Source organism: Mustela lutreola, chromosome 2, assembly GCF_030435805.1.
Source record: "Mustela lutreola isolate mMusLut2 chromosome 2, mMusLut2.pri, whole genome shotgun sequence".
NCBI classification, from domain to species: domain Eukaryota; kingdom Metazoa; phylum Chordata; class Mammalia; order Carnivora; family Mustelidae; genus Mustela; species Mustela lutreola.
The window spans coordinates 78,288,262-78,315,964 of NC_081291.1; the positions used below are offsets into that span (position 1 = coordinate 78,288,262).

General features: G+C 35.6%; 1 protein-coding gene across 12 annotated transcripts in view; it reads right to left on the reverse strand.

Annotated features, from left to right (window-relative positions):
• Positions 1-27,703, reverse strand: part of RBMS3 (RNA binding motif single stranded interacting protein 3) — a 717,162-nt gene that overhangs the window by 93,418 nt on the left and 596,041 nt on the right. For 8 of the 12 annotated variants that reach the window (XM_059162401.1, XM_059162402.1, XM_059162403.1 and 5 more), the window contains 2 exons: positions 17,741-17,837; positions 15,410-15,460 (listed from right to left, as the gene is read on the reverse strand). In XM_059162401.1, the coding sequence (XP_059018384.1) occupies positions 15,410-15,460; positions 17,741-17,837 (148 nt within the window). The remainder of the gene's footprint in view (positions 1-15,409; positions 15,461-17,740; positions 17,838-27,703) is intronic. The other 4 variants (XM_059162413.1, XM_059162409.1, XM_059162412.1 and 1 more) reach the window with 1 other exon arrangement.

A 27,703-nucleotide genomic window follows, 5' to 3' on the forward strand; every position in this document is an offset into this window, starting at 1 on the left:
AATAGCACAGGGGCCATAAAGCTAATAAAAATGTGTAATAAAATGTGCCAGACTGACTAATAAAAATTTATTCTTCAATAGACTACAATTTACCTTTCCAATCAAATCTTTCCCTTATTCCTTAATATAAACACTTCACTTAATGCAGGCCATCTGCCTCTTGGCCCTTTGGAATAACTTGAAACTCACCCCCCAATATTTTTGTGTGTATTTTCACCTGAAATGCCCTCTTTCTTTTCCTTCAATCCCATACCACCATCCATCCTTTAAATTTATGTTTATGTCTTAGTTACTCCCTGTCCTTAACTGTCATTTTCAGTTTTCTATAACTGCTAACCTTAATACCTTTTCTGCTGCAGATTTTTTTAAAAAATTTAAATTCAATTAGCCTACATAGAGTACATCATTAGTTTTGATATAAGGTTCAATGATTCATCAGTTGTTTATAATACCCAGAACCCTCTTAAACTGTTGGTGGGAATTCAAGCTGTTACAGCCACTCTGGAAAACATCACGGAGGTTCCTCAAGAAGTTAAAAATAGAGCTACCCTATGACTCACAGATTTTTAATTATATCATGCTACATATATAGAACTTAGATCCACAATTAGATTATATGCCTTAGGATGAATTATTTCTTCTTCTCCTCCATCATTTCCAAAAATACCTAAAAGAATATTCTGTACGTGTTCGATGCTTAGGAATATTTGTTACCATCTGTTGATTTTTTTCTCATTGAATTCAAGGCTCTCTGTTTCCTAAAACACAGAGCTAATGAATGGTACAGGTAGGGCCCAGTAAAAGAAAAACTTAATCAAGTGGACATTCAGGGAAGTATTCTTCAAATTTCACCACAATTAGGGTCATATAAAAACTTCATATATTCTTAAAAATCACAAGTTATTGATCTGCAACACGCTAATGTCTGAAAATTTCTTATGACACTATTGGTGATTGATTACTTTTAGTTTTTATAATATTTAATTTAAGATATGTATGTCCTTAAAGATCTACAACTGGTCATGGAATAGCTAACAATGTCAATTTGATTAAGACCATGCCAATTCAAAATACAATTGTTTTGATCATTTAGCAACTAAACTGTCAACTATGTAACAATCTGATAGGGCACTTCATGATTATTCATGTTCATAAGCCCTAAATGCATTATAGTTTTAGTCTCCGAAGAACATGTCTGATAAGAGCAATAAATTATTTTTTTAATTGGTTTGGTAGAATAAATGAGTCTTTTCCCAAAATTCAAGATAGTGTCACATTTGACTTCTTTTAAATCTTTAAAAGTAGCTATATATAATGATATTTAAAATTGTTCTAGAATTTAGAGAAATGGAATCCTTTCAAATTATTATTATAAAGCCTGTATAATTCTGACTTTCAAATGTAACAAAAATAGTACACCTAAAAGATAATAATATTTAATAATTTCATTAGTAAAGACTGATGCCAAAATAATAAATGAAGTATTAATAAATATAATTGAGAAGTATGGTTCTAAGAAAGCTTCATCACAACCAAAATAACTCTGTTGTAGAATGGTTCCACCTTAAGAAATATTTACTGAAATTAGTTCAATATAATTAATAACAAATACATTAAAAACTCAATATTTTCTCAAAAAACTTTGATTAATTTCAATATTTACATTAAAAAAAACACTTTGTAGTGGCATTCTCATTAAGATAAAGAATCAATCAAAGAACATGCTGCAATACAACTGGGTGAGAAAAAGGATTGTGAGACATAAAAAAACTGAAATGAGGTAGGAAATGAAATTATTTTGATAGCCTGGGAAACCTGAGAATCAATGAAACGGTCTACTGGAAATAATAGAAAAATTCAGAAAAATAGCTATAGGGCACCTGGATGGCTCAGTGGGTTAAGCCGCTGCCTTCGGCTCAGGTCATGATCTCAGGGTCCTGGGATCGAGTCCCGCATCGGGCTCTCTGCTCAGCAGGGAGCCTGCTTCCTCCTCTCTCTCTCTCTCTGCCTGCCTCTCTGCCTACTTGTGATCTCTCTTTGTCAAATAAATAAATAAAATCTTTAAAAAAAAAAGAAAAAAAGAAAAATAGCTATAAAATCATTTCATACATGGGGCAAATGAATTGGATAAACAGCACCATGAAGACTCAGCCAGATGTTTCCTAAAGTTGGGACATTCTGCAAAGCAGCTAACCAGAAACACAAGAGAAAAAAAAACAAAACAAAAATCCTGATAGATTAAGAGAGATTTAAAGGACACAATAATCAGATATAATGTGTGATCCCTAATTGTTTCCTTATTTGGGAAATCCAGCCTTACAAAAGGCATTTTTGGGACTGTTGAGACAATTTAATTAGGGAAGATAAAAAAATTCACTGACATGGGAAAGTGGAGATTAGAAGCTGAAAATTATACTTTAAGAATAGCATGTATTATGTGAATGACAACACATACATAAATGTGTGTGTGTGTGTGTGCATGTATAGATTAGATGAGTAAGGGGATACAGATATTGATACAGACAGAGGTCTTGAAAGATATATTATTAAATATTGGAATAATCTCTGGGTAAGAGAAAATTGGTGTTATACAATGGAATATTTTATTCATTCATATGTTCTAAATTTCAACAATGCTTTTGAACAACTAAAGCATGTTTTAAATTTAAATTAATAATATTAGTATGCAAAAATAGATTATTTTTCTATACACCAATGTGACCAATAAGAAAAGATCATTTAAATTTTTCATAAATATACTAAGAAAAATATTAACATGCCAAATAAAACATTTGAGAAATGTAAAGGACATATATGAAGGAAAATTTACTACTCTATTAAGGGACTTAAAAGACTTAAAATAATTCTTGATTAAATAGTATGTTACTAGGGATACCTAGGTGGCTCAGTCTTAAGTGTCTGCCTTGGGCTCAAGTCATGATCCCAGGTTCTTGGGATGGAGTCCTGCCTCAGGCTCCTTGCTCAGTGGGGAGCCTGCTTCTCCCTCTGGCTGCTGCTCCCCATGCTTGCACACACTCTCACACTCTCTCACAAATAAATACATAAGTAAATAATCTTTAAAAAATTAAAAATAAATAACATGTTACTAAATAAAAATGAGTCAAAGAAGAAATTGAAGGAGAAATTAAAAAAAAAATCTTGAGGCCAATGAAAATGGAAATATAGCATGCCAAAATTTATGAGATGCAATAAAAGTAATTCCAAGAGGGAAGTTCATAGAGATAAGCTTACAGTAAGAAAGAAAAGCTCAAATAAGCCACCTAACCTTGCACCTCAAGGAAGTAGAAAAAGAACAAACAAAGTCCAGATTTTGTAAAAGGAAAAAAATATGAAATTGGACCATTTCCTTACACCACACACGAAAATAGACTCAAAATGGATGAAGCACCTCAATGTGCGAAAGGAATCCATCAAAATCCTTGAGGAGAACACAGGCAGCAACCTCTTCGACCTCAGCCGCAGCAACATCTTCCTAGGAACAACGCAAAAGGCAAGGGAAGCAAGGGCAAAAATGAACTATTGGGATTTCATCAAGATCAAAAGCTTTTGCAGAGCAAAGGAAAAAGTTAACAAAATCAAAAGACAACTGACAGAATGGGAGAAGATATTTGCAAACGACATATCAGATAAAGGACTAGTGTCCAGAATGTATAAAGAACTTAGCAAACTCAACACCCAAAGAACAAATAATCCAATAAAGAAATGGGCAGAGGACATGAACAGACATTTCTGCAAAGAAGACATCCAGATGGCCAACAGACACATGAAAAAGTGCTCCATATCACTCGGCATCAGGGAAATACAAATCAAAACCACAATGAGATATCACCTCACACCAGTCAGAATGGCTAAAATCAACAAGTCAGGAAATGACAGATGCTGGCGAGGATGCGGAGAAAGGGGAACCCTCCTACACTGTTGGTGGGAATGCAAGCTGGTGCAACCTCTCTGGAAAACAGCATGGAGGTTCCTCAAAATGTTGAAAATAGAACTGCCCTATGACCCAGCAATTGCACTATTGGGTATTTACCCTCAAGATACAAACGTAGTGATCCAAAGGGGCACGTGTACTCGAATGTTTATAGCAGCAATGTCCACAATAGCCAAACTATGGAAAGAATCGAGATGTCCATCAACAGATGAATGGATCAAGAAGATGTGGTATATATACACAATGGAATACTATGCAGCCATCAAAAGAAATGAAATCTTGCCATTTGCGACAACATGGATGGAACTAGAGCGTATCATGCTTAGCGAAATAAGTCAAGCGGAGAAAGACAACTATCATATGATCTCCCTGATATGAGGAAGTGGTGATGCAACATGGGGCTTAAGTGGGTAGGAGAAGAATAAATGAAAGAAGATGGGATTGGGAGGGAGACAAACCATAAGTGACTCTTAATCTCATATAACAAACTGAGGATTGCTGGGGGGAGGGGGTTTGGGAGAAGGGGGTGGTATTATGGACATTGGGGAGGGTATGTGTTTTGGTGAGTGCTGTGAAGTGTGTAAACCTGGTGATTCACAGACCTGTACCCCTGGGGATAAAAATATATGTTTATAAAAAATAAAAAAAATTATAAAAAAAAATAAATAAAAGGAAAAAAATAGTAAGAAAATCAGAGCAGGAATAAATGAAACAGAGACTAAAAAGACAATAGAAAAGATCAGTGAAACTAAGAGCTGGCTTTACAAAAAGATAAGCAAAATAGACAAACCTTTAGCTAGACTTATCAAGAAAATAAAAGAGGGGCACCTGGGTGGCTCAGTGGATTAAGTCTCTGCCTTTGGCTCAGGTCATGATCTCAGGGTCATGGAATCAAGCCCCGCATCGGGCTCTCTGCTCAGCAGGGAGCCTGCTTCCTCCTCCTCTCTCTCTCTCTCTCTCTCTCTGCCTGCCTCTCTGCCTATTCATGATCTCTGTCAAATAAATAAATAAAATCTTTAAGAAAAAAAAAGAGAGAACTCAAATAAAATTAGAAATGAAAGAGGAAAACATTAAAATTGATACCACGCAAATACAAAGAATCATAAGACTACTCTGATCAACTTCACACCAAAATCATTGGACAACCTAAAAGAAATTATAAATTCCTAGAAATATTCAACCTATGAAAACTGAATCATGAAGAAATAGAAAATCTGAATGACCAACTACTAGTAAGGAGATTGAATCAGTAATCAAAACCTCCTAACAAACAAAAGTCCAGGACCATATTATTTACTGGGGAATTCTGCAACACATTTAAAGAATACCAAACTTTCCCAAACTCTTCCAAAAAAGAAAAGACGAAGGAGTACTTCCAAACTCACTTTACAATGCCAGCATTACTCTGGGGACATATGGCTGATAAGGACATTATAAGAAAAGAAAATATAGACCATATCCCTGATGAACTCAGATTACAAAATTCTTAATAGAGTAACCAAATCCAACAATATATTAAAAGGATCATACACCATGATCAAGTGGAATGTATTTCAGGGATGCAATCATAAGAATGGTTCAACATTTGCAAATTAATTGATGTGATACATTAACAAAATAAAGATCAAAATCAGATGATCACCTCACCTGCATCAACAGATGCAGAAAAAGTATTTGATAAAACTTAACATCCATTCGTGATAAAAGCTCTCAACAAATGAGGTATAGAGTAAATGTACCTTAACATAATAAAGACCATACATTAGAAAGCCACAGCTAACATGGTACTTAACAGTGAAAGCTGAAAGCTTTTCTTCTAAGATCAGGAATAAGAAAAGAATGCTCACTCTCATCATTTTTATTCAACATAGTACTGAAAGTCCTAGCTAGAGCAATTAGGCAAGAAAAAGAAATAAAAGGCATCCAAATTAGAAAGGAAGATGTAAAACCATTTGCTGATAGCTTGATATTATATATATATTACTCTAAAGACTCTATCAAAAACTGTTAGGACAAATAAACAAATTCAGTAAAGTTGCAGTATACAAAATCAATATACAAAGATCAGTTGCATTTCTATACACTAACAACAAACTATGAGAAAGAGAAATTAAGAAAACATTTCCATCTTACAATTTCATCAAAAATAATAATTTTACCTAGGAATAAATTTAACCAGGGATGAAATAGATTGGAGAAGACACAAAAAAAATGGCATGATATTCCATGATCACTAATTGGAAGAATTAATATTGTTAAAATGCCCATATTTCTGAAAACAATCTACGGATTCTATGAATTCCCTATCAAAATCCCAATAGCATTTATCATAGAAATAGAGCTAAATCCTAAAATTTGTACAGAAACACAAAGGACCCTGAATAGCCAAAGCAAAAGAAAAAAGAAAAAATCTGTAAACGTACACTTCTTTATTTCAAATTATATTTAAAAGCTATAGTTATTAAAACAGTATAAGATTGGCATAAAAAGAGACACATAGACCAATAGAACAGGATAGAGAATGCAGGAATAAACCTCTCACTATATGGTCAATTATCTTCAATAAACAACGGTGTGAAAACTGGATAGTCACATGCAAAAGCAAAAACAAAAACAAAAACAAAACACTGCAACCCTATCTTATACCATACACAAAAATCAACCCAAATTGGATTAAGACTTGAACAGAAGACCTGAAACTATAAAACTCTTAAAAGAAAACATGGGTAAGCTACCTGACCTTGGTCCTGGATGAATTTTGGATATGACACCAAAATAGAGGCACAAAAGCAAAAAAAAACAAGTAGGATTCCATCAGACTAAAAAGCTTCTGCACAAAAAAGGAAACCATCAACAAAGTGAAAAGGCAACTTATAGAATGGGGAAAACTACTTACAAATTTTATATCTGATAAGGGATTAATATCCAAAATACATAAAGAACTCATACATACAACTCAATAGTAAAAAACCAAATAATCTGATTTTTAAAATGGGCAGAACAACTGAATTAAAATTTTTTCCATGGAAGAAGACAAATATCCAGGAGGCACATGAGAAGGTGTCTGACATCTCTAATCATCAGGGAAATGCATATCAAAACATAATGAGATATCAATTCATTCCTGTCAGAATGACTATGATGAAAAACACGAGATAATAAATGTTAGTGAGAATGTAGAGAAAGGAAACCCTTGTGCCCCGTTAATGGAAAAAGTAAATTGATGCAACCACTATGGAAAAAGTATGAAGATTCCTCAAAAAATAAAAATTAGAACTGCATATGATCCAGGAATCTCACCTATGAGTATATATTCAAGAAAATGAAATCAGGATCCCAAAGAGATGTCTGCACTCCCATGTTCACTACAGTGTTCCACAACATCACAATAGCCAACATATGGAAACAATCCAAGAGTCTGTCTATGAATGAATGTGTAAAGATGTTGCATATACATATAATGGAATATTATTCAACCATAAGAAGGAAGGGAATCCTGCTATTTATGACAACATAGATGGACTTTGAGGGCATTATACTAAGAGAAATAAGCCTGACATAGAAAGGCAAATATTGCATGGTATCACTTATATGTGAAGTCTAAAATGAATAAATACATCAGTCAATCAAACAATCAATCAGTCAATCAACCCAAACTCAGAAACATAGAATAGAAAAGCAGTGTTTGCCAGGGTTTGGGAGGGTTGGGGAAAATAGAGAGAGGTTGGTGAAAGGGTACAAATATTCAGCTGTAGGATGAATGAAGTCTGAGGATCTAAGTATATCATCATGACTATAGTTAATGACACTGTATTATATTATTGAAATTTGCTAAGAAAATGAAACTTAAATGTTCTCTCTCTAACATACATACACAAAAGTTAAATACATGGGTTAATGGGTATGTCAATTACCTAAATAGTGGAAATCCTTCCATAATGCATATATGTATCAAACCACAACACTCACTTTAAATATCTCACAATTTTATTTGTCAATTATACCTCAAAAGAGCTAGGAGAGAAAGTAAAAAATCTGGAGTAAATGGAAAGAATTATTTTTTTTCCTTAGAAAAATTCATTGTATATATGTCATATTTTTAAATTTCCCATTAGTTAATATATAAATTCAAAGTGATCTTGATCAAAAATTTAGTGGATATTTTTTAACTTGACAAACTGGTACTAAAGTTAATTTGGAAATATAAAATAGCTAGAAAAATTCTTGTGAAATAACAAAAAAATAATGTTGGGGATTAAGTCCTGTCTAATATATAAGTATTATAAAATAATAATTAAAGTACTAAAATAATGGTCAGAAAATAGGTCCACAGAATAGAATTGATTCCAGAAATATATCAAAGATATAAAGCAGTTATTACATTATAAAAATTGGAATAAAGTTTTAGATCAGTAGAGAAAATATAGATGATTTACATAGCAGAAGTTGTTAATGACAATTAGTTACTCATTTAGGGAAAAAATTTGGATGATAATCTCATACCATATTGCAAAATAAACTCCAAAAGTCACAAAACTTGAAAATAATACTTAGTATAAACATAATAATAAACATATGCTGATACATTGTTTTATGTCAATATATCTCAATTTTTTTAAAGGTATTAAATAAAAAAGTAACAAAACCTTCAAACCCCTCAGATTGTTTGAAGTGGCAGGGTGGGGGTGGGAGGTCGGGGTACCAGGTGGTGGGTATTATAGAGGGCACGGATTGCATGGAGCACTGGGTGTGGTGAAAAAATAATGATACTGTTATGCTGAAAATAAATAAATAAAAAAAAGTAACAAAAAATCACTAAACAAACAAAGACATAGGGTGCTTTACTATTTATTTTTAACCTATGGGGTTTTAAATCTTATATTTAATAAGGTATTTTACATGGGAACCCAGATGCTCTAAAGCAGGGGCTGGCAAATGACAACCTATAAACCAAATGTGGCCCTCACCTATTTCTGGAAATAAAGTTTCTTGAAACTCAGCCATGCCAATTCATTTACGTATTGTCTATGTCTGCTTTCATTCTACAACCATAGCAATGCCTAGGTGTGAAAGAGACCATACAACTCACAAAACTGACAATATTTATGTTTGGATCTTCACAGAAAAAGTTTGGTGATCCTTGCTCTTAAGCAGAAAATTGGCAATCCTAAACACATAAATACTAAATACTAAATACTAAAGTTCTGCATGATGAACACCAAAACATTAAATTAAAAGCAAACGGAAAATATCTAAATTGTCTATGACAATGTTAGCTGACTAATTGCATTGTCTTTTAAAAATAGGGGATTGATACCCCGAAAGAGAAATGAGCAAAGCACATGAGCTTGGAGCTCCCAAGGGAAAAAAATTTAGTCAATAAACATGAAAAGCAACTCAACCCCTCTAGGACTCAGAGAAATACTAGTAAAACATCAGCAAAGTACTATTCACTATTTATCACATTAACAAAATATTTGAAACTTGAGAATGCCCAGTGTTAATTGAGGCCATGGAAAAATAGACACTCTCACTTGAAGTGTAATTTGAGAATAATGTGTATCAAATCTTAAAACACACATACTTTTTCTACCAGCAATTTATCCTACAGATATTTTCTCACAAGTGTTCAATATTATAGTCTTGAGATTATGAGCAAGCACTAGAAGCAACTTAAAGAACTGTGGATAGAAAATTGGTTAAATGCCTTTTGGTGCATTTATATAATGGCATATTATGAAGTGGTTAAAAAAAAAATTGACATAGATCTACATGTGACTCATGCAATGACATCCAGTACATTCTTTTATTGGGAAAAAGTAAAGCAAGTTGCAATACAATACTTGTAGAATGATCTTGTATAGATGTTAAAAATACATACACATTTATATACAAATACATACAGACTTCATATGCATAAAAAACGGACTGGATGGTTACATAAAAATTTATTTACTAGGTTTATTTCTGGAGAGTAGAATTGGTAAGTGAAGGGGTCCTGAGTGAAAAGGCCTTTATGCTCTATGCACTGATGAATTATGAGTCTTAAGTTTCATTGTTTAATGGTTATTTTTAGGTTGTTATTAAAAACTTACTTCTGAATTCTGAAGTTACATTAATGCTTTCATTAAATAATGAAAACCAGCATTTTTTTTTTAAATAGTAGTTAAGGTCTAAGAGACTTCCTATGGAAATGGTTTTGTTCATATTCACTTTATCCCAGCAGTATATTTAAAAGGAGGTGATTTTTATTTTTTTTTTTTTTTAGATTTTATTTATTTGAGAGAGAGCACAAGTAGGCAGAGAGGCAGGCAGAAAGAGGAGGGGGGAGCAGGATCCCCGCCGAGCAGAGAGCCTGATGTGGGGCTCCATCCAAGGACCCTGAGATCATGACCTGAGCCCAAGGCAGAGGCTTAGCCCACTAAGCCAGGCAGGTGCCCCAGGAGGTGACTTTATTTATTTATTTTTTTAATTTTTGTTCACTTATTTGACAGAGAGAGACAGTGAGAGAGGGAACACAAGCAGGGGGAGTGGGAGAGGGACAAACAGATTCCCCGCTAAGCAGAGAACCTGGTGCAGGGCTCGATCCCAGGACCATGGGATCATGACATGAGCTGGAGGCAGATGCTTAATGACTGAGCCACCCAGGCACCCCTAAAAGAAGGTGATGTTCTCAAGAAGATGCTCCTCCTAAGGTTATTGTCACTCGTTTGAATTCTCTTCCAGTAGAAAGAGCATAAATGGATTAGAGTCACTGACTTTTTGTTTTTGATATGTAGTTAAAACAAAGATTTGGCCTGTAGATATATGTTTACCAAGTTAACTCCTTTGATAGCCAAAGCATTTTGACTTTATTACTTTGGTAATGAAACTATGAGATTTGGGATTTTTGTTCAGCTAGAGTAAAAGGATTATATCTGAAAACCTTGCTTTCTAAATAGTATTCAAATAATTTCAATATTCTTTCCACTTTAGGTGATGTGCTTTTACAGAAAACACACCTATAAATTTGTAGGATACAACCTCTAAAACTGAGCCTTAGGTTTTGTCTGTTTGCTGATAAGGAATGACCAAATCAAATATTCTGGAGCTTTCCTGAACAGCCTTGTTGTAGACCAGGAGTTTATATTTACTCTTTAGCTATAAACTTAAAGTTTATTCATCATAAAAGTCATAATTTAGCCATGCATGACAACAAACCATCCAATGATTCAATAGGGCATCTTGCATTTCTTAGGCTACTGTAATTAGATAACCAATTTGTAATTAAGTAAAAATGAAAGCTGACCTTTCTCCTTGAGATAATATAATGCTAACCATATGAAGAACAAAAGATTTATGATTCAAATGAGCCTAAATACAATTTAAGGGAATAGGACCATGCTTCTTCTTGGGAACTATCATCGCTTCACTTTGTCAGCACAGATTTAACAAAATATCCAATGTATTGCAACACATGAGTTTCAATTGTGCCTTCATATAAAATTCCAATGTAACATAATGCTATGCAGAGTAGATATTTGGTGCAATCCATCATCTATTAAAATTCTGTCAGTGTGATGGGGTATTTCAAAGTACAGTACAGAAGCCTGCACTGAGAAGTTGCACTGACAAAGTCAGCATTTTTACTTCCTCACAGCACAAAGTGAGTCTAAATTCGTGAGCTTTCTCTCTCCTGTGTCTGTACAGGGAACAATGACATAGTGTGAACAGAAATGATCTTGCTGTCCTAAGTGGGGTCTGACAACTTTCCAGGGGACCCAATAAGGTCCCAGAGTCCACTAACTGACCGAGAACGGTTTTCTTGCACAGATACCAGGATGATCATTATAACGCAGTCAGGGAGGTTTTATTCCCTCTCCCTTAAGAGTAAAAGTCCCTCAGGGTGCTTGGGTGGCTCAGTCAGTTAAGTGTAGGACTCTTGATTTCAGTTCAGGGTCCTGAGATGGAGTGTCATATGGGGCTCAGCACTGGGTGTGTAGCCTGCTTAGATTCTCTCTCTTTCTTCCTCTCCCTCTGCCCCTCCCCACATTCTCTTCTTCTCAAAAGAAAGAAATAAAGAGGGAAAGAATAAAAGAAAGAAGGAAGGAAGGAAGGAAGGAAGGAAGGAAGGAAGGAAGGAAGGAAGGAAGGAAAAAAGAAAGAAAGAGTAAGGCCTCTCAGAAACTTTTTCTAAATCTACAAGAAAGTATAATACAACTCAACTTAGAAAATTAAATCTCTAAAGAAACAAACTTAAATGGCAAACGCTAACTTTATGCTTATTCTGTGTGTTCTCTTGTCCCCTGCTTACTTCTTTTCCTTCTTCGCATCATCTCATTTCTCTCCTGCTAATCACTACCTGTCTCCTCCCCCCCCCCCATGTTAACCATTCATCTACCCTGGTAAAGACTAGAGGCGCAGTGTTCTAATTTAACACCTCCTGGAAGTCTCTTCGGATACAAGCCTAGTTGATACCTTGGAGTCCTTTGCATCAAGCCTGAAGGGCTTCTGACTCCAGTGCAGGGGTCAGTGTGAATTCACAGTGATGGGGGAGAAACACATTTATACTTGGAGCTTATATCTGAGATTTTCTCAAAATGGCGGCAAAGAAAACATGAAAGAGGAGAACAGGTGTAAGCAAATCAGAATTATGGACAATGTCTTTGAGATATGTAGATAGTGACACCTTGAATTTATTTGTAAAGTAGGTTCCAGTTACTAACATAAAGGAGGTATCCAATAGGCCTTTTTTTCCTGGCTTAGGTATTGAATGGTTTAGTAAGTAAAGGAAAAATGTACCAATCTAAGCAATTTGTCTTATTATAGCCATAAGGAAATCTCCAAAAACTCATTAGCAAAGTAAGTTAAATAAATAATATGAATGTGGTAGAAACTGGTGATTATTGCTTATTCTCAACTTTCTTCTATACCAACTCTCATTTTCTATAATTGGGCTAATCTCAAGTATAATGTTCAGTGTACTCATATAACTAAATAATAATAATAGTAATTTGCTGAGTGCTTGCTATTTGCCAGTCTCAATTTTAGGAGCTTTAATACCTTCTTTCCTTTAATGAGTAAAGTGCATAATTATTTAGGCATTAGTCAGCCTGCATTACAGAGGAGGAAACTGTGACTCAGAAAGTTTAATTGCCCAGAGTTCCATGACAGAGAAAGGTTTCCTATCTCAAAGAGCCTAACCAACTACTCAGGCTATTAATCATCATGTTACTCATTCATTCTTCTCAGACCCAGGTAGTTGTTTTATCTGCTTTACATTGCTTCAGTATTTTTGTATTTTATCATTTATTAGTTATTTTGTATTTATTAATCATACAGTGATTACTTTAACTCCCATTTTGGTTATTTATGCAATATAGACAACTAGCGAGACTGTTACAGGGAAAAGATTGATGGCACAAACTCTGTTTCCATGACACTGTTTAGCCAATTCCTCCATGTTAAAGACAACAAAGTGCCCAGGCACTCCTTTTTCCAGGAATCTCCCCAGCCACAAATATTATATTTTAAACCGAGTAACCTAGACTCAAACATGATGCACTGTCTAGTCACGGGAAATGATAAGATATCAGTGAGCAGTAGCCACAGCAAGGAATATCCGAGGTGATAAATTCACACACACACACAGACACACACACAGCTCTTGCTGGAAGAACATGTATGAGAAATAATACACCCAAAAATGGGGCTGAAGCCATGCTGGGATGGAGGATAAGAGGAATAAAATTTTGCTAATGTCTTGAGTGACAGCTGAATTAAAGACACACACAAACATCTTCCTTTCTGATCACAGTTCTAGAAATACTGGTAGTATCTTACATATTTTGACATCTGGGAGAATATTTGGATTTTGACAGATGTGCATTCCCTTTGGCCACAATGAGGTGATTCATCACCTCAGGTTTGAGGACTAAGTTAGTATTCCTACTCTGTAGATGAAGATACTATTTTTTTATAAGGTAGTTGCTTCCTTCTAGAAAGTCACCACTTTAGAGCTTGGCTGAAATTCCCTTTCCCTGTGTTGGCTCAGACTGTGCTATATATTAGTCTGTTAGTCTGGAAGTGTATATTGTATTTTATCTCGTGAGTTGGATATGAAAGGGTAACCTGGATTCATTGTACGTTGGTATAATTTACAGAACTTAGACCAGGTGGACTCAGGAAGCCCCAAGGTGTGTAAATAAGAATAGAGGAATTTGAAAAATATGGTCTAAAGTTCTGCTATACTAAGCAATATATATTTTATTTTTTAATTAAAAAACAAACTCAACACACTAAGAGCAATGCAGAGTGTTCCTTATTTTTTTTCTTAAATTGACAAAGCTCAAATATAAAAAGGAGATGCTATGATCCTTTGACTCCAAGAAATGATGTCTCTGAATTTAGTTCTGTGGTCTTTAATGTGTGATACTTTATTGATATTAAGATTTTAAATGGGTTAAAATGTAGTATTGCTTTTTCTTTGTACAACTAATACATTCCATATTAAGAAGGAAAATATCAATAATAATGTATAGCATGTCATACTTTAAAAATTATTTTCACATATGCTCTCAATCTTTCCAATAGTCCCATTAATATAGTGACAGAAAAGGAAACAAAGGCACAGATGAAAGCATGTCCAGGAGAGTATGTCACAGACCTTGTCACATGACCTTCTGTCTAGTGCTCTACCTCCTACTTCCTCTATCTTATAATTCTACAGAGCTAGAAAACCTGGAAGACTTAGACAAAGATAAATGGAATAATTAGCCTTCAGTCTAGATTCTAATGAAATATGTACTATTTTCTCTTGGGATTTATATAATATCGTGCCACAAAATGGGAATTGTAGCAAGTAGAAAATAGAGTTTAAATATTTTTAGAAGAGATTTTTCCACTTAAGAAGAAGAGAATGGCTCTAATTAGTTAACCTAAAAAAAGTATCTAGCAACCTTGCTATATATACATATATATCTTTATCTATTAGTATGCAACTATCTCATGTCTCAAATATATTGCTTTGAGTCAATGCTTGGCCATAATACTGAAAACTACACCCAGAGCACATCAAACTGCATCCAAAGAGAACAGAGCATAACAGGAGAAGTAAAACAGGAAGACTTTCCCCCTATAAATGGATTTAATTGTCCAGAGTTCATAATTCCTGCATGAAGTAGAAATTTCCCATTCATAACAAATGGTAGACATCAGCTTAGGAGGTTGACTGCTACTTCCTCCAAGGTTTGTTCTCTCTCTGTCTCATTTCTCATCTGTCTCATCTTTCTAATTCTGCCATCTATCTATTGTACATGCTTTTGTAGAATTTCAGGAACAGCTTTTCATCTGGAAAATATGGCTGCCTGAAAGAGGTATGGAATATAACAAAAGCTTTACCCCAAAGCTTCTATGCATTACAAAAGCTTGCACTTGGATAATAGAAATATTTAGCCTCAGGTGACTGAGAACACTTACTGTTGGTTGCATAACGTATGGCGGATGAGGCATCCATGAAGTACTCTGGACCTATGCATCAAACAGCATTTATTAGCACAAAGCAATCACAGAGAGAACTTGGTTCTTGCGTTCAGTGGAGTCACACTAGGTCATAAGAAAGTGGAGTCCATCTGACTGTACAGCTAATTAGAGCTCAGAACTAAGGATAGAAAGGAAGTTCTCAGACCTGCTTAATTTGGTCCCCGAAACGCAGTAAAATATAAAGCAAATTCCTATATCACCAGTACTGGCTCCAGTGCCTGCATGGACCCAGGTCAGCCTTGGAGCATAATCTGAGCTTGGTGTCAGAGGCTAGAGTCTTAGGAAGCCTCAGGGACCTCCTACTTAGAGGTCAACTCCCAGGGATAGATGTAAGTCATGAAGAGTTGACAGCTGAGACTTCCTCTTTTTCTGTCATTCGTTCTAATCTCAAATTCTCAAGTGATCCCATCTTGGAAATAAGTCCAAGTGGTAAAAGCTGGGGAAAAATTAAAGAGATCAGTTGGAAATTTGGGGGAGAATGATTTGGGTTAAACCCAAGTTAAGCAAGCTTGTGATTTTTTTCTTTCGTGGTAATTGGTATGGCAAATAAAAATGAGAATTTGAGCCAACCAAATGTTCAGAAATGTGCCTTGTCAGCCAAATGAGAAAGTCAGCTTGTAAGGGCTGATTGTCACATAAAGAACCCTGAACACTTTATTTTCAATACGCTCACACTAACAAAATCGCCAATGCACTTTAGGTTAAAAAAAAAAAAAAAAGAAAAAGAAAAAAGAAAGTGGTGAAAGGCGAGAATCAACAACAGAGGAAATTGCTCTGATTCTTTTTTGGAGAAAAAGGCGCTAGAGTTAAGTTCCACTTATGAGCCCTCCCAAGTGAAATCACTTTTCTGTGGATATGTTATTCATGTCACCAAAGTTCTCTACATTGGGGCTCATTGGGTGGTCTTGGCCGAAACACAGGCCAAGTTTTTTTTTTTTTTTTTTTTTTTTTTTAATGGGTAAAAAGAAAAAAAAAAACCACACAAAAAAACACAAAAACACACATTACAACCAGGCAGGCCTGCGGGAAGAACAAAAACGGAACAGCACCTGCACGTAGCCTCATGGGTCCCAAGAAAAGGCAATTAAGAAATCATTCACTCTGAGACCCTCAAATGCAATTCACATGAAAGTCTATTCCATTTATCCACCAACATGTATCAAGAATGTAAGTGCAGAAAAAGAATGAAAATGATCTGCTTCAGAGGGGATCAGTTAGGAAAAAATGTATATAGTCTCAAGTTTGATGCTCTGACAGTTGGGACATCCTGAAATGAAGTATGCAATGGTTGAATAAGGTGAAACTTCACTGAATTAGTAGCAGGCAGCAACATTACAGTTTTACCCATCATAAAACATCCACCCCCACCATCTGCAAAATACAGAGAAACACATGCAAGCACGCACGTACACTCTCTCACTCTCTCTCTCTCCAAAGTTTTGAAAAGTGACACGAGGAACCCTCTATATGTAGCATCTATAGGCGCTGTCTAATTAGAATTAGAAGAATTGTCTGAAGAACAATAGGAGGTAAAGAGAAGCAGGGAGTAATAGCACATTCGATAACTCAAAGGAATAAGACGAAGAGTATTTTTTTGAGGGAGAAGTATGACTTCGTTAAATCCACCTGTGTACTTAGAATTAACTGGCTACATCATCTGCTTTAGGACACACACTGAGTGTTGGCTTTTTTGTTTTGTTTTGTTTTGTTTTTCAACATGTGGAACCCGTGAGGTCTTTTCTGACCTCTTCGGGACTGAGAATGAAGTAAGAGCAGGAAATAGGAATAATGTTTTACCACTTTGAGAGTCCACCCTAATTCTTGGGAAAAATGATTTAACATCTGTCCATGTAGACAACTGTGACAAAATGAGATGACAACGATAAAATATCTTGGAGTGAGTGAGGGGTATGCCAGATGTGTGCTTGTAGAGAAGACACAGTATGGAACGTGACGATCCAAATCACCGACAACCAACAAAGTAAATTCTCAGTGGCAAGGAGGCTGCACTAATGTTGGCTGGAAAGGAGCATAATCATAAAAACTCAGCAGGAAGAATGAAGAGCACGGTGGACTTTCTTATTCCGTGAAATAGATGCAAACGCGCCCTTCAAAGTGTGGGCTAGAACTTGAGAATTATTTAATTAAGATGTGACTAATGTGTTTGAGGACAATTAACAAAAAAGTTCTACTGTGTCCCTTTTGCCTTGATATCATCTATTATTGGCCGGAAAGACCTCTCCTTGGGTGCAGGTAAATCGGACATACCTGGTATGTGGAGACAGGGGAAGCAGCAATGAATGGCGTGATAGATGTCTGTGGAATCATGCGGTTGGTTGCAATACTGTACGGTGAAGAATAAAATCTGCAAACAGAACACAAAAAAAGAAGATTCATGAAGCTGCTGCATGCCTCGCTTCGAATCAAATGCTACCAAGCACCTCTGGGAAAGACAGAGTTCCACCCTCGTGTTTTTCCACCAACTGTGAACAGGAGCATCCAGGAGATTTATAGCATTTGATGCCACTAAGAGAAATAAATCGTTCTGAACAAAATGACAACTTTGAGTCATCTTATAAAATTGGCTGCACAAAATCTCTGATGTCGGGATGAGTGTAATAGTATGTTTAACCAACGGGGAGAAAAGCCATGGGCATTATTTTTTGTCATTGTTTTTCTTTCTTTCTTTCTTTCTTTCTTTCTTTCTTTCTTTCTTTCTTTTTTAAGGCAATGTTAAAGCTCTTTGAGGGAAAGGCAAAATGATAGCAACAAGCTTTATAAAGGTGGCCAATGTTATGTGTACACAAATTGCATTTGTCTCATCATTCAAGAGAATAGGGTCAGCTCCTAAAGAGTTCTATATAATTTGTGCTAGGAAGAAGTCCGTGGACTCATGTGAAAACTGAGCTAAATATTTTCTCCCTGAAAAGAGAAGATAGCAGACAATTTGTGATTTGTGTCCAGCTGAGGATAGGAATATTTTCTACATTCAATCAGGGAGATATTGGAGTTCTGTGATGTACTCCTGTAGACTCTGAAAAGCACTGAGATTTTGAGTCTTTCAGGGCCCTTCATCGAACAATTATAAAATGATAGTGGGCAAGATCAGAGTTTCACAAATCAGGTCTTTCTACAGATCTTTCAAAGGGCAGCTTCTCGGTACTTAAATCAATGACACAGCCATCTCTGCTCACACTTTACCTTATAGAGTTTACACATTACCTAACACTCAAATTCGTCAGTGGATTTTCAAGTCCCGTTTCTTCCTTCCTGTCTCATTGGTAAGTGAAAGGCCAGAGGGGCCAGCCACAGAATGGAAAAAAAAAAAAAAAAAACAAGATGCTTTTGATGGATTACTTCACTGATGTGAGGATAGATTAGGAAAATGGGTTTTAGTGGCAACAAAATCATTATTTCACTTAGCTGTACTCTTAGCAAAAATCAACTGCTACTTTTTTTTTTTTTTTTTTTTTAAATAGCATCACTGAGGTTTGAATTTCGGGGCCAAAAACTTCATCCCTCAGAGGTCACTGATATTTTGAACAGAGAATCTCATGGATTACCCTTCTAAAGAAGCATTCTACAAGACTCCCCCTGAATGTAGGAGTTCTAGATTTCAAGGTTTCCAGGATTTAATGAGGAAATTCTTTAACCTTAGAGTCTATAAAAGCCTTCAAGCAAGGATTGGGAGACCATAGTCTTAAATTTACTTTATCTAACTCTCAACAGGGATTATAAGGTCACACTCTTTTCGTTTAAAAAAAAAAAAAAAAAAAAAAAAAAAAAAAAAAAACCGCAGCTGCAAAAGTTACTCTGTTACACATTACATCCTTACTATCCATACCCATCAGACCTCTAAGTTTATAGTTGTGCAATTTAAAAAAAAATGATACTGACTGCATACATATTACAATGACAAAAGAAAGAGAAAGAAAGAAAGAAAGAAAGAAAGAAAGAAAGAAAAAAGGAAGAAAAAGAGACAGTCCTAGTGTTGCCAAAGATTCAGAAAAAGTGGGCTTCTCATTTGTTGCTGGTGGAAATGCAGAACGGTATAGTCATTTTGGAAAACAGGTTGCCAGTTTCTTATGAAGTTAAACACACACGTACTGTACAACTCAACAATCCTAGTGGTAGATATGAACTCAAGATAAATGAAGAAACCTTATATTTACACAAAACCTTAAAGCAAATGTTTATAGCAGCCTTATTGATTGGACTTGCCAAAATGGGGAAAACAAGCCAAGCATCCTTCAACAAAATTGATAAACAAACTGTGGTACTTCCATTCAGTAGAACACTACTACGCCATAAGGAAATAACTACCAATACATTCAACATGATGAAACTTAAGTGAATTACACTAAATGAAGGAAGTCAGGCTCAAAAGACTCTCTATTTTATAATTCCACTTACATCACAACATGAAAAATGCAAAACTATAAAGAAAGAAACTATACAGATCAGTAGAAGTCAAAGGCTGAGCTTGGGGGATGGAGTCAACTAAAGACACGAGGGAATTTTGGGAAGTGATGTAGCTATTCTGTTTTGATTGTCTGGTGGTTCTATGTGTACTTGTCAGAACTCATAGACATGTACACTATAAAGAATGAATATATGCTCTATGTAATTTCTACCTAATAAACCTGTCTTCCAAACAAAATCAATTACTGTGTAAGCAAATATACATCCTTCCACTTAATATATATATATATATATATATATATAAAATTTACTATTTGTACCAACGATAGGTAAGACTCTAAAACATTACGTAGACTCTCTGCTGAGCCACTTAAATTGTATCTTATCTGTACATTAATCAGCCTAAAATCTCCCAATGGCTCTTCATTGAAGTGAAAACAAAATTTGCATTTCTGGTATTGGTTAGCACAAACAGGCTACCGCCTACCTCTCTAGTATTTTCTCCTACCCCTCTAAATCAGCCAGCTAGGTTCCAGCCACACTGACCTTCTTTCGTCACATGATTCTGTCATTCTTACTTCTGTCTTGTGCCACTAAACTTATAATTCTCTCTACCTGAAATGCTTATTTCCACAAATCTCCCTAAGCGTACCTCTTTCTCATTATTGGTCTCACATCTCCTTTCTTCAGAGAGGTCTGTAGCTAAAGTAGCAACCACTATCTCCACCACCTTTGCTCTCTATTCCTCTCCTGTGATTTTTTTTTTTTCCTATCACTCCTACCACCATCTAAAGTAGTGATTTTTAAAAATTTCTTTATGTATGTTATAGAATAAATAAATGTTCATGTTCCTCCAAAATGCACATGTTGAAATCCTTTCAATGTGTCTATATTTGGAGATGGAACCTCTCTGGAAGAAACTGATGAGGTCAACAGGCTGGGGCCCTGATCTGATGGGATTAGTGTCCTTATAAGAAGGGACACTAGAGAACTTGCTCTCTGAAAGGCTGGGTGAGGACATAGTGAGAAGGCCAGGAACAGATCTTCACCAGAAATGAGTTAGCCAGTCCTTGATTTTAAACTTCGAGCCTCCAGAACTGTGAGAAACATAATTTTTATTGTTTAAAACCATCTAAAAAATGCTATTTTGTTGTGGTGGTGGAGTTGACTAAACAGGATACTACTGACTACCTTTTCTCTCTAGATGCCAGTTTTGACAAAGCTGAGGACACACTGGCCTCGTTGCCTAAAGTAGAGCCTAGGAAATAATAAATACTTAAGAACCATAGGTCAATTGGATGAATGAATGCAAAGAAGCTTAAGGAAATAAGTCGTGATTTCAGTATAGAATGGCCAATGCCAAGATTATGGGACCATTAGAAGATGGGTTCCAAAACCAGTAGAAAGCTGATGGGTAAGAACCCAGAGAGGCCAACATTACATGTTAGTAAATGTTCAGTGGACGTTTCATCAATACTTGCTTTCTAAGCATGCGAAAGTATTAGCAACTAGGGAAGAGTCCTTTTCTACAAAAATCATGATTTTCACTTAAAAATCCCCCTTTAGATCTTAGCCTTGACAGATCTTATTTATGAAGAAGTGAACGAGAAGACTTACTTGGGGCTTATAATGACCCCATTCCACCCACGGCTATTCCATAATCACCCCACAGTCTTTCTTATTCACCACGCTCTGGTGTTAGAGAAATCCAGTTTCAGCCTCTCCCACCAATGGAGTGAATCATGACTCTCACTTGGGCATGGTTGGTTTATTTTGTAAAATGTAGCAACTGAAGCATTAAAAGTGAAGGCAATGAGGACTGGATTGACAGGCAGAGTTTACAGGGAATTTTATGGGGAAAACAGGGAGAAGAAACATAAAGAAATCAGCCAACTAAGCTGATACTTACAAAGGGAGCCCTTGGGGGAAAATTTAATGCATTTTTTTTTATTTGCTCTAATCCTATACGGCACACAAGAGTGATATTTCTTCTTTGCCAGCAAGTTCCAAAACTGCCACTCAAGTCAGAGAGTTATTTAGAATGGAAAATGTACTGGGAAGAAGAGACTCTTCTAATTCTCATATTCTGAAATAAGCTCTTCCCAAGTTCAAACATAAACTGGATGAATTTACAGGACACCCTCCTTAAACCATGAAAAGAAAAATTGCTATTGCATCGCAGACTTAGAGGTACCATATCTAAAGAAAATGTATCAGGCCAGGCTCTATAAGAGAAAACTGTAGAATGAGTTTCCCAATCTTTCCACTTCTTCTCAGTCCCTGCCATGTAACTGTTAGGGTTTAGAAACACTCCCACATGATCATGATGTTAAAAAAAGGAGAGACCATCCAAATGGATGCTTTAGGCATAGGCATTACTGGGGAACAGGAAAGATAAAACTGAAACATTTTAGCCATAATAACAAAGCTAAGGTAATTCTAAATATGTGACTTTATGTTTTTATATCATAATATATGCATTATGCCTTGAAAATGTTTTTATAGAAAACTGGGAATGAATTCTTAAATCATTTTCCTGGGAATAGTTTACCCTTTTAAGACACACACACACACACACACACACACACACACACACACACATCCCACACACATTTATTTTTTTTCTAAAATGCTCATAACATTTATGTGCATGGTAAGTGTTTCTTTTATACTCTCTGTCCAGTGGTACTAAACTAGAAGTGATTTTGTTTGTTGGAGAACATTTGGTGGCAGGATCTGGAGACATTTTTGGTTGTCACAAGTGTGTGGGTGGGTCGTTACTGCTATCCAGTGGATAGAGGTCTGAGATTTTGCTAAACATTCTACAATGCACAGGACAGCTCCCACACAAAAAATGATCTGGTCCAAAATGCAGTGTTGAGGATGAGAAAACTTGCCTTAGGAATATGAACTAGTTGCTTCTGGAGTGATTTCATTTGAACAAAATACCAAATGCTACAGTGGCTAAGAGAGTTAACTAAGCATGATCTATCTATAGAATTCTAAGCTTGCCTTTGAAAAAGTTATTATTTTTAAGGAATGCAAAGAGTTACTTGGTTCTCTGGCACTTAAAGCAAGTGGGCTCCAGAAGTTCAGAATATGCAAGTTGAAGTCACTAATAGGACATGATTTCGCCTGCAGGAAATTCATCTTCAGAGGATTTGGCCATCAGTAGTAATATGGTGAAATCTTATTTCACTGACAATAAAAATAACATGAATATATCAATAACCGCAGGGTAGAATGTTTTTTACTGAAGAAAACCTCACAAAATTCTATTTGCACACTGAAATCAACAGCACTGTCTCCTCTTTCATGTCCACAGGCAATATTGTTAGAGTAAGAACCACGAACACTATCCTCAGGGTAACACTATAGCATAAGATTAATAAGTTATTGGTCGTTTTTGTAATACCACTGTATCCTTCACATTAGATTCCATTCCTAGTGTAATAAGATAAGGTTTCTGTATCACTTAATATCAAGTTCCCATATACAACAGCTGGCAAACCAGTGCTATAGAAAACATTTTTTTTCATGTCACTCCCAAGAAAATGCATTTTATTCAAATAAAACAATCCAAGAGGCTTTTACACAGCAGCTCTTGCTGAAAAGGACACTGGAAAGATGAGATTTTGAATATGGGGAGCGATTATTTCCCACCTCCCACACTCATATTTGAAAATGATGGAATTTCATATTGGACTGCTAAAAAAGCAATAGGGGAATTGTAATAACAAACTGTAGACTTACGCCAGACAGTTCTGAAAAAAGAAGAGGCAATTTTTATTCTTGTAAGTTAACCTAGAGTAAAAAGTACTAAGGTTTCATTTTTCCATTGTGATCCAGACACTTCTTCACTATAAACTTCAAAGCCTTAGATCGATGTGACATTGAACTAATTTTTTTGAAAACAATAATTTGGATAGATTCAGGCAGACGACAGAACTGACATTTTCTACCATCTAAGTTCAAACAGGATAGATTCCCCACTGTTAGTAGTTATAAATACTTGTTCTTCGTTAGCTAAAGTTGAGCTCAATTTGGGAGTATTTATTTCAATTTCATGTTGCTGTATTAATGCAGAGGTTATGGAATTCAGAACATATTTAACCCTTGACACAATTTAAGCTACTAGCCACAATCCAGCCACATACTCAGAAAGCCCTGGGGTTTACTACACTTATGGGAAACCAAAGGGTCATAAAATATGTTCTGTAGCTATGATGTGGGTCATCTCTAAGAGGAAATGTTCATGTCAGTGCTCCATCGAGAAGCCTTCTGAATCCCTCATTAGAACACAAATGCCTCTTTTTTGTGGTCCTATGATATTAATTTTCTTTACTTTTCTTTTCAAAAAGAATATAAAAACATAAATAGTGAAAAATAAGTCTCCCCTTTTTCCCTACTTTGCAGTACTTGGTTGGCCCTCCTTAGAGAACTACTGTCATCATTTCTTTTATATTCTTTCAGGAAGATTTTATACAAATAAAAGTTAATATAGACATAGATCTCGTAGTACTTTGTGTTTCTACCACAATATTATTTGCACTGTATCTCATATTGGAATTGCGTGCATGTTCATTGTCTCCAATATAATATAAAATTTTTTCTTTTCAAATATGCATCACCAAAATGATTTTAAACAGTGCAATAGAGACAGATATTCAAAAGAAAAAAATGTTGAACTGAACTCAGTGAGCATTAAGCAATGTTTAAGAATATTAACTGGATTAGAGTGAGTTACAACTGTATCTTTGGATACTGATTATTCTATGCAAAATGAGACCAGTTTCTTTCCTGGAGCAATAAACATGTCTCACTCTGTTAGGTTACTGCTGCCTGCCTGAGTTAGGGTGCCTGCTAAATCGAATACAGCAACATGAATAGGGAGTAGCATACTCTATTCTGAACATTCATGTTAGATCCCTTAATATGCTGAGTAAGTTTTCTAAATCACCTTCCACACCTCCAAGACGCACATGTTAATGTTAAGCCAACGGACAGTATGTGGAGAAAATATTTGTGGTGATCCCAGTATCTTACAGGCTTAGAAATTATTGTTCTAGTATCCCCTATTCATAAAATGTTACCATACAAGACAATAAAACCAAACACGAACAACATATTTTTAAAATCATCTCTATGAAGTAGTGTCAAATGAATAAGATTAATTCACTGCAATCTTCCTCTTCTTTCCTTTTCATTATATAAAATTTCTATGTTCTTGTTATCAACAATACAATGGACAGTCTGAGTCTTCTAAAACTCCATTTTTAACTCAAGATGTGATAAATTCATGGGCAATTTGGATACTTTGGGTGAAACTGGAGGCCATATACTTAAAGAGAAACAGATTAAAGTGTTACATGGGGACAGAGTAAATTGATGCTGAAAAAAGGAATGGTTTCTCTAATGGCAATTTGTTGGGGCCAAGAAGATATCATTGGTTACATTTCCTATTTCTTCTTTAACTTTTACAATACCGGGTTAAACAATCTATGAAGATGAATAAAGCATGAAACCTGCCTTCACTGAGTTAATAGCCCAGCAGGGAAATAAACATGGTGTCAACAACTACATGGTAAATAGACTGTCAAATGTATCATGGCACCTTGAACTATAACATCAATACTTACACTGACAGTTACACTGTACCATACAGAGTTCCTTTAATCCTTACAAAGTCTTACTATCATCTCCACTTCACAGAGGAGCAAACTAAAGCAAAAACAACTGGCCCATGTCTGGTGAATAACAGAATTTGGATGTGCATATTGGCAGGCTGATTCTGGGGTATGCACTCCTAACCACTGCACATAGTGTTTCTCTTCTGACTGGTTGTGTAATTGGCTTCTGCCTGGAATCACTTGACTGTGTCCTTCAAAGGACAGCAGTATTTTAAAAAATGATGGAAAGAAGGAAAGACAGAGAGAAGGAAGAAAATTACCATTCCTTCCAGGCAGAGAATTCCATGAGTAACAAGACACAAAAATGTAAAGTAACATGGAATGTTCTGAGAAGTTTTCAGGAACCAAGTTATGGGTGTTACTATTATATATATCTAGACATATATATGTTTATGTATATGTTTGGTACATGTATATTTATATATATAAAAACATATATATTATAGTATTATTATTATTATGTGTGTGTGTCTGTGTGTGCACATGCACACCATTCTTGGAAGTTTGAGTTTTGTTCTATAGTTAGGAAGGTCTACCTAATACTTTAAACCAGACAGGGAGGAAGATGATTACTGGATTACATTTTAAATAATTTATTTATATAAATTTATTTATATATGTATTATATATTTATATATAATATATTTATTTTAAATATGAATATATATTTATATGTTATTATTTAGATATATATTATATATACACACACATATATATATATATATATATACACATTTTTTTAAAAAACCATGTGAAAATGTTTTGTAGGAAAGATATATTAGGGCGCCTGGGTGGCTCAGTGGGTTAAGCCGCTGCCTTCGGCTCAGGTCATGATCTCAGAGTCCTGGGATCGAGTCCCGCATCGGGCTCTCTGCTCAGTGGAGAGCCTGCTTCCCTCTCTCTCTCTCTCTCTCTCTGGCTGCCTCTCCGTCTACTTGTGATTTCTCTCTGTCAAATTAATAAATAAAACCTTTAAAAAAAAAAAGAAAGATATATTAGACACAGATAAAAGGTTAGTACAGGTAGGAAAGGAGACTGAATGAACTCAACCAGTGGCAAGGAGCAAGAGCTGGGGTGAAGATATAGTTCAAAGATAGACTGAATAAGTTTTTTTTTTTTTTTTTTGAAAATAATAAGCAAAATATTTTTATAAACATATATTTTTATCCCCAGGGGTACAGGTCTGTGAATCACCAGGTTTACACACTTCACAGCACTCACCAAATCACATACCCTCCCCAATGTCCATAATCCCACCCCCTTCTCCCAAACCCCCTCCCCCCGGCAACCCTCAGTTTGTTTCGTGAGATTAAGAGTCACTTATGGTTTGTCTCCCTCCCAATCCCATCTTGTTTCATTTATTCTTCTTCTACCCACTTAAGCCTCCATGTTGCATCACCACTTCCTCATATCAGGGAGATCATATGATAGTTGTCTTTCTCTGCTTGACTTATTTCGCTAAGCATGATACGCTCTAGTTCCATCCATGTTGTTGCAAATGGCAAGATTTCATTTCTTTTGATGGCTGCATAGTATTCCATTGTGTATATATACCACATCTTCTTGATCCATTCATCTGTTGATGGACATCTAGGTTCTTTCCATAGTTTGGCTATTGTGGACATTGCTGCTATAAACATTCGGGTGCATGTGTCCCTTTGGATCACTACATTTGTATCTTGAGGGTAAATACCCAATAGCGCAATTGCTGGGTCATAGGGCAGTTCTATTTTCAACATTTTGAGGAACCTCCATGCTGTTTTCCAGAGTGGCTGCACCAGCTTGCATTCCCACCAACAGTGTAGGAGGGTTCCCCTTTCTCCGCATCCTCGCCAGCATCTGTCATTTCCTGACTTGTTGATTTTAGCCATTCTGACTGGTGTGAGGTGATATCTCATTGTGGTTTTGATTTGTATTTCCCTGATGCCGAGTGATATGGAGCACTTTTTCATGTGTCTGTTGGCCATCTGGATGTCTTCTTTGCAGAAATGTCTGTTCATGTCTTCTGCCCATTTCTTGATTGGATTATTTGTTCTTTGGGTGTTGAGTTTGCTAAGTTCTTTATAGATTCTGGACACTAGTCCTTTATCTGATATGTCGTTTGCAAATATCTTCTCCC